We start from the raw sequence: 6,910 nt of genomic DNA on the forward strand, positions 1-6,910 counted from the left end.
ACAACCCAGGAGGTTGATACTGTATGACATGGCTGTAAAAGGCTCTGTTATTAACCCTTGATGGCTGTTGACTCTCGGTGGCTCGTGACCAGAGGCCAGTACACAGTACCGTCTCTCATCACTAAGCTGCTGAAATGGTCGTGTGAAGTGACAGTGAGCTTGTTGTGTCTCCACGGCTTCATGCTGCGGTGCTTTCCATATGGGGCGGGGTGCGGCTCATTTTCGCTCGCAGCTCACCGTCGCCAGCTACTCTCCCCGGACCGACTGCCCTCTGAGTCGACAACATGGGTCTAGAAAAGGATAAATCGGACACGAGCATAATTATGGACGAATATGAATTTAATAGGTCCATAGAGCCTATTCAATCGAAAAAAGGAAAACTGTACACAGCGGCTCCGGATCGAGATCCAAACGATGTCAACGCGCATTTGAAGGTATAAGTCTGTGCAGTGTGTGGGGACTGTTGAAAATTCAACTTCAGAAGGTCAGAGCCACCCAGCTGAATTATTACATACACTAGGAACTCATTGTAACATTTTTGTTATCATTTAACAAAGTGGCAATCTGCAGCGTAAATACCTGGAAGTCTCTGCATGCGCGTCAATCCATCATCTCTAAACAGTTTCCTGCATTGCCTGTATTGTTGCACTATTCGTTCACAAAGGTTAATCGTTTGGCCCCTGGCTTTTATGATCCAACAGGTGGGTTTTGAGGATGTCATTGCGGAGCCCATTTCCACACACAGCTTCGACAGCGTATGGATAGGAAGCCACGCTGCCTTTGAGCTGGTCAAATTCATCTTTTACCGCCTGCTGACCACGCTGCTGGCTGTGCCCATGGCGTTCATCCTCGGAATAGTCTTTGGAATGCTCAGCTGTCTTCATATCTGGTAAGAAGTCCTGCTCAACCTGCAAGATTAAATTTGGTGGTGTTTGGAGTATGACTTGTCTTGCACTGCGTCTTCTCAAAGCATTACATTTTTTTTCAGAACACACACACCTAAAGAAAGGAAATAAAATGTTTAATTAACTGATTCTAAGCTTGGGTTCAAAAGTATGGTTAAGAGTGTCATAAACAAGGAATATGTAGCCAAATGAACAGATAGTGAAAAAAAACCCATATCTTGTTTACATGGCACAAAATCTTGATCTTAGCACCAAAAACAATGTTTAAATCCATCTTTCATGAGCAGAGTTTTTCTCATGGGTCACTCCTTCCTGGTCACTGCTTTAGGCAAACACTGGATTTCTAGTAATACATGTACATATGTTCCTAACCACAAGCCAGTTCCACTGGTAGTGTGGGGAAAAAAACTTCTCTTTTGCTTTGCCAGACAGATGGCATTCTAGATCCCATTAAAGCTTGTTTTCAAACCAGAGTGGGACATTCTTTATCCGTACATGGAGTACTGCACAGAAACTCATGCGTCACCTCTCACCTAGGTGAGGTCACGAGATCAAGAAGACAAGCCAAGTCATCAATATAGAGCTGAGCTGCCACACAGAGCAAGTCATCTGGAATGTCAGGGTAGAAGATCACACATGCAAAGGAAGCCAGTGGTCTCACAGCCCTATTATACTCTAGCACAAGATGCAAAATTCCCTACAGTGAAATACATGTCTTTATAGCTCAACTACCTGACACAGGATACAACAACTGAAGCTGATGAGATTATTCAAATTGCAGATGTGGACTTCAATGTGAGCTGCACAGTGGTGTGGTGGTTAGCACCATCACCTCACAGCTAGAGGGTTCCCGGTTCAACTCTTGGGGCCTTTCTGTGTGGAGTTTGCATGTTCTCCCAGTGTATGCATGGGTTCTCTCCACCTTCCTCCTACTATCCAAAGTTTCTTTGAGATAAAAGTGGCATGGATTTAGACAAATCTTTTAACTGAACAAATATTTTATGTTCTTATAGCAGTTGTGACAATTGTGACTTACCTGAGAGTTGCTTTCTACAACATTAGGTTATGACATTATGAGAGGCCGTTTAAGAAATAATTCATATTTTCTCTCACACTTACTATCATACTCTCTCACACATACTATCATACTCTCTCACAAACACTACTATACTCACACACACGCACACCTACTATCATACTCTCTCATAAACACTACTATAGTCAGACACACATACTACTATAGTCACACACACTTACTATCATACTCTCTCACAAACACTACCATAGTCCCGCACACTTACTACTACAGTTACAGACACGCACACTTACTATCATACTCTCTCATAAACACTACTATAGTCACGCACACATACTACTATAGTCATCAGACCTTTTTGGATTTCTTCAGTTTCGTGTTTACATGTATCAAGTTTAACCCTTTAAAGTCCAGCTCTATGGTTTGGTAGAGCATATTCTTCAGTAAGAAGTAAACCCGACTGAACCATCTCTGGATGTTGACTTTTAGTTATGTAATGATAAAAGAAAGCAAATTATGTCATGATGTTTGATACTTTTACCATAAAGCATCACACCAGACATTTGTGAAAAAATATTGATTCTATCTATCATTATTATTATTATTATTATTGATTCTATCTACCATAAATATGTACTGACTAAGTTTTTCAGGCTGACCATATTATTTTCTTTTAATCTCTAACCTTAACAATGTATTTAACCTAAATTAACCTATTGTACCTAAATGATGGTACAAAACATATTTTATGGATTTGCTACTGAGCCAATACTTTTAAATCCAAACCTTAATCCTCCTCCAAATAACCTTATTGAACATGGGAGGGATACTTGTATAAAAAGCTAACAAGTCCTCATTCTGCAAACATAAAAAACTCAGAGATGCACATTACTCAGAGAGTAAATAACCATATACTTAATGTATTCTTAAAAAGCTGTTTGTTGGCTTTGTCTCTGCAGGGTGGTGATGCCCACGATTCAGAGTCTCATGATGTTCTTGCCATCGTTGCAGAAAGTATGGAGGAGTCTGATGGACATGTTTGTAACACCACTCTTCCAAAGCATGGGAAAGTGCTTGTCCTCCATTCAAATGCAAACTACAGAAAACTGATACAGACATCCGTCTGTCCCAGAGGATGAAGAGTCAGGTTGATGTAAAAAGTTTGATTGATTCCAGTGGAACACATGAGCTCCTATAAAGTAAAAAATTAAATCCTGGAAAGTTATGTACAACATAATGGCATTCTTAGATTTGAATTGTTTCAAATTATAGCCATAAGATTGCATCTTACTACAGCAGGCAAAAAAAAAGTGAAGAATTTTTTCGCTGTCGACACCATTTATTTTGCTCTTTTGCAGTGTATTAAGTCTGGACCAGGTTCACATCAAATGGCCGATAAATCAACAAATGGAGGTTTATGGATGTTTATAATGAACATGCACTGCATATCTGTTTAAGGCTTTACACAGAGCTCATGTGAAGCACCCAGGATTCAGTTGTTTGCTGATTGTGACCAAAAAATTCTTGTCATTCCATTACTGTGTGACTGAGAGAGATGTGGAATCAGCTATAATTAAGCAAACTGATAGACGTACAATATATGCTTATGAATATATATATATATATATATATAGCAAGGCATTCATCTAAAAGTTGAATGCATTCAGTTGAGTCAGAGTTGGCCGCCCATTAGAGTAGTTTAGTTGTAGTTTATTTGACTATGAACAGCTAATATGCAGCTTGTTGCACATTTGAAAGCTTATGTTACTGTATTTGCTGTGTTGATCACACAGTGCATTGGCAATAATGTTGGACATTTCCTTTTATATGAACCTATCTGTTATTTAAGTTTGTGAGAAGAAACGGGAAAGCAGGTGATTTGGGAAGGGTGCTGTATAATCTTAACCTGCAAACACTGACACAAGTTAACTTTTTTTTCAGTGTGATGGAGGCTTTCCATATTTACAACATGTTTGGTTCAAGCCTCGGAACAGTAGAAACTCTGGTACATTCATTCAGCAGTTTAGGGATGCTTTGTTGTTTCTGATAAATGCTCCAAGTTAGTTGGCTGGGATTTGGAAAAGTTGTCCAACCAAAAGGAAACAAGACAGGAAAATTATTTTTACCTTTTTGCAGTGAGTTTGATAGCTGTGTTTTACATATAGGCCTGAATACCTATAAAAAATGTCTTAGTTAGCAAATAGCTGCTACATCTCAAAGATGCTGAGAATCATCTGTGCTTGGATTCATGTTTGTTTGGATACATTTTTCCATTTGGGGTTTGGTTACCGATAGAGTACTCTTGGTGTACAAAGGGATCAGATATCTGATTTTAGCCAGTTTATGAGCCAATAAGCCTGTTTAATACAGTTAACAGTTTGTAGCAGATGATCATCCAGATTTTCCAAGAAAGAGGAAGCACATCCGAGCATGCAGTGTTTGTTTTAACTACTTCAAGCAGCTGAACTTCTAAACCCAACTGCATCTGGACAATGCAAGTGATGGTGCTCAGCTTTTGCCTTGTATTTAGTTTTGCATTTGCCTGAATACATTCAAGATAAATAGCATTGTGCAATAGGAAGACAGGTATGTGAAGAGATTGTTTTTACTCCTCATCAAACAGCATGTAGCACTTATCAACCTCAGTTCAGCCCAGATACTCATTCTTCAAATGTCATAAAGACATTTAGATTTTTAAAAAAAAATTAAAAATATATGTTAAAGATGTATATATCTATCAGGAAAAATACTTTTATCAACTTGGATTTATTTTCTGAAAAGCTTTTGACTTGCTTTTCTCTTCTGATTGAAATGAAAATTTAGAAAGCCGAAAATTATTTTTTTGAGCAAAATAAAGACGTTTTTCCTAAAGGTAATAGTTCTATGTGTGGTTTCTTGTTTCTATCACCGGAGATTAGTATGGTTGTAAATATGTAGCTTAGTGCCAGAAAGGTCTCGTAAATCACTCGCTGAAATTTCCTAAGAAATTTTCCTTTGCAAAGATGAGCTGTGGGTCGATGGAACATCACCTGAGGCTTTGCTGTTATACCTGCAGGCCTGCACAGCTTTTGCACTTAACTCAATGTAGGTTACTGCTGAGATTCTTTCTTCATCAGCAAGATTTTGTGATGTTTTGCACATTCCAGCTGTTGTCTTCATTGATAATCAGATATTAGGGCTTTGCTACTCATATATTCTTATTGTTCTCCTTCATTCTTTCGCTAAATGATCCAGACCCAAATGTGGTACTCACTCTAAAATCCCCAGGAATGTACAGTACACAAGCTGGGGAGATACACTGCCTGAGAGGAAAAACTGAGGGTACAGCACTCAGCCTACTTATGTCAAAACAACATACCAGTACTAACTGTCTCTGTGTTGAAACAAATTAAAAACAGTGGTTCAATACTGCTTGACAAAAAAGTTTTTTTTTACTGTGCAGCTTTGCCCTGTAATCTTCATCTGTTCCATCTTGCACTGCTCCATGCCAAACACAGTTCTGTCTGAAACTAAGCATTTTGTGCCCTGACATTGTTTTGAGTGACGTTTCTTCACAAATATGTGCCAGGGGTGTCAAGGGGTTTGATGCACACCCTGACCTTTGACCCTCAGATGTTAACTGGTATCCACTTGAACAAAATTCCCCCAAACGTGTTGCTGCAATCACAAATTACACAATTATGTACTGTAACCATTTGATGCCCAATTGCTGAAAGAGCCATCCTGAGATTAGGAAATAATGGTCTATAAAGTGTTCAGCAGCTAACTATGTCCCAGTTCATGTTCTGTCTTGATGTCTTCTTGGCTGGCAAGTTAACGGAGCCTCCTAAATCCTCTGCTAGTTTGAGCTAATAATATAAGTGATGCATTGCCATTTTGTTCCTATGGGGGGGGGGTAGTCCAGTCTGTGATGAGAACAGTCTTGAAAAGCCACCTTCCATGATGTTACAGTATATGGCTGCATTAATGGACATAATCAATTAGTGGTATAGACTATATATAGGTTTTGGAGCAATATGCATGTTGTAGTCATTTAGTTGATATTTAATTTACGGATAATTTATTTCAGCAAAATAATGAAAGACATATACTTCCTGCATCAAAACACCTTGTCTGGTATAAATCTCCAGCCAGCAGGTCCCTTCTCGTGCCGTTGCCTATTTATTAGTCTTTTCCAAATCCCCCAAATATCAAATGTTAGGTTTGATGTAGATTTTAGTCATGCAATAACTGTCCTACATGTCTTTTATTGAATACTTTTATTACAGCGTGTGACAGGGATATTCTTGCATTTTGCTTTCCAGCTTCAACAAAACAAGATTGCCCCTCTACTGTATTTGCACACTCTGTTGTGTCAATGTTGCTGCATTCTGGGCTTGGCTGCACCCAAGAGAACTAGAATTGAATGTAAAGAAAGAAGCCACGGTGGTTGGCTAAGAAGGCCTAAATTTTTAGTGCTTCTACATACCATTTTAATGGAACACTAGACTCTCCTGACCGTTTCTTTGATTTACATATTGCAGCTCTTTGCACAGACAGTCCTCGTATGATAGTTGAGGATTCTTATCAGTTTTGTGTGCACAGAACAAAAAGGAGCAGCAGTGATAATTACGTTGATCGTGTGTGGAGTCAAATGAGCACCTGGCAGCAGTTCACCTGTCTTCTGTTTAATCTAGTCAAAGTGTCACATTCAAACTGTCAGAAAGGACCTGTTGTCATTTATCACTATCAGTCACTGATCATATTACTCCCGTAAAAACTGTTGATATACATGAACCATCCAAAGCATATTGAAGACAAAGTTAAAAAGTAAGAGTAACAAAAAGAATCTGCCAGAGAGCTGAAAGACAATTTAGAAAAAAAGGATTTTCAAATGTCCTGGCTGCCTAACAAATTTACAAAAGCAACACTTCCTAACAACGCTAAAGCCCAGTCAACTGATCTGATATTTCAACTTGAGGGTTGTTAT

The 6,910-nt window shown here is 38.8% G+C and overlaps 1 protein-coding gene across 1 annotated transcript; it reads left to right on the forward strand.

Annotated features, from left to right (window-relative positions):
- Positions 1-213: 213 nt before the first annotated feature.
- Positions 214-4,633, forward strand: cav2 (caveolin 2). Its single transcript, XM_072386429.1, has 3 exons — positions 214-434; positions 702-889; positions 2,901-4,633. Exons 1-3 carry the CDS (start codon positions 285-287, stop codon positions 3,049-3,051), a joined length of 489 nt encoding a protein of 162 aa, XP_072242530.1. The 5' UTR covers positions 214-284; the 3' UTR covers positions 3,052-4,633.
- Positions 4,634-6,910: the final 2,277 nt, after the last annotated feature.

Source organism: Leuresthes tenuis, unplaced genomic scaffold (assembly GCF_036924035.1).
Source record: "Leuresthes tenuis unplaced genomic scaffold, fLeuTen1.0.hap1 SCAF_5, whole genome shotgun sequence".
Taxonomy (NCBI): domain Eukaryota; kingdom Metazoa; phylum Chordata; class Actinopteri; order Atheriniformes; family Atherinopsidae; genus Leuresthes; species Leuresthes tenuis.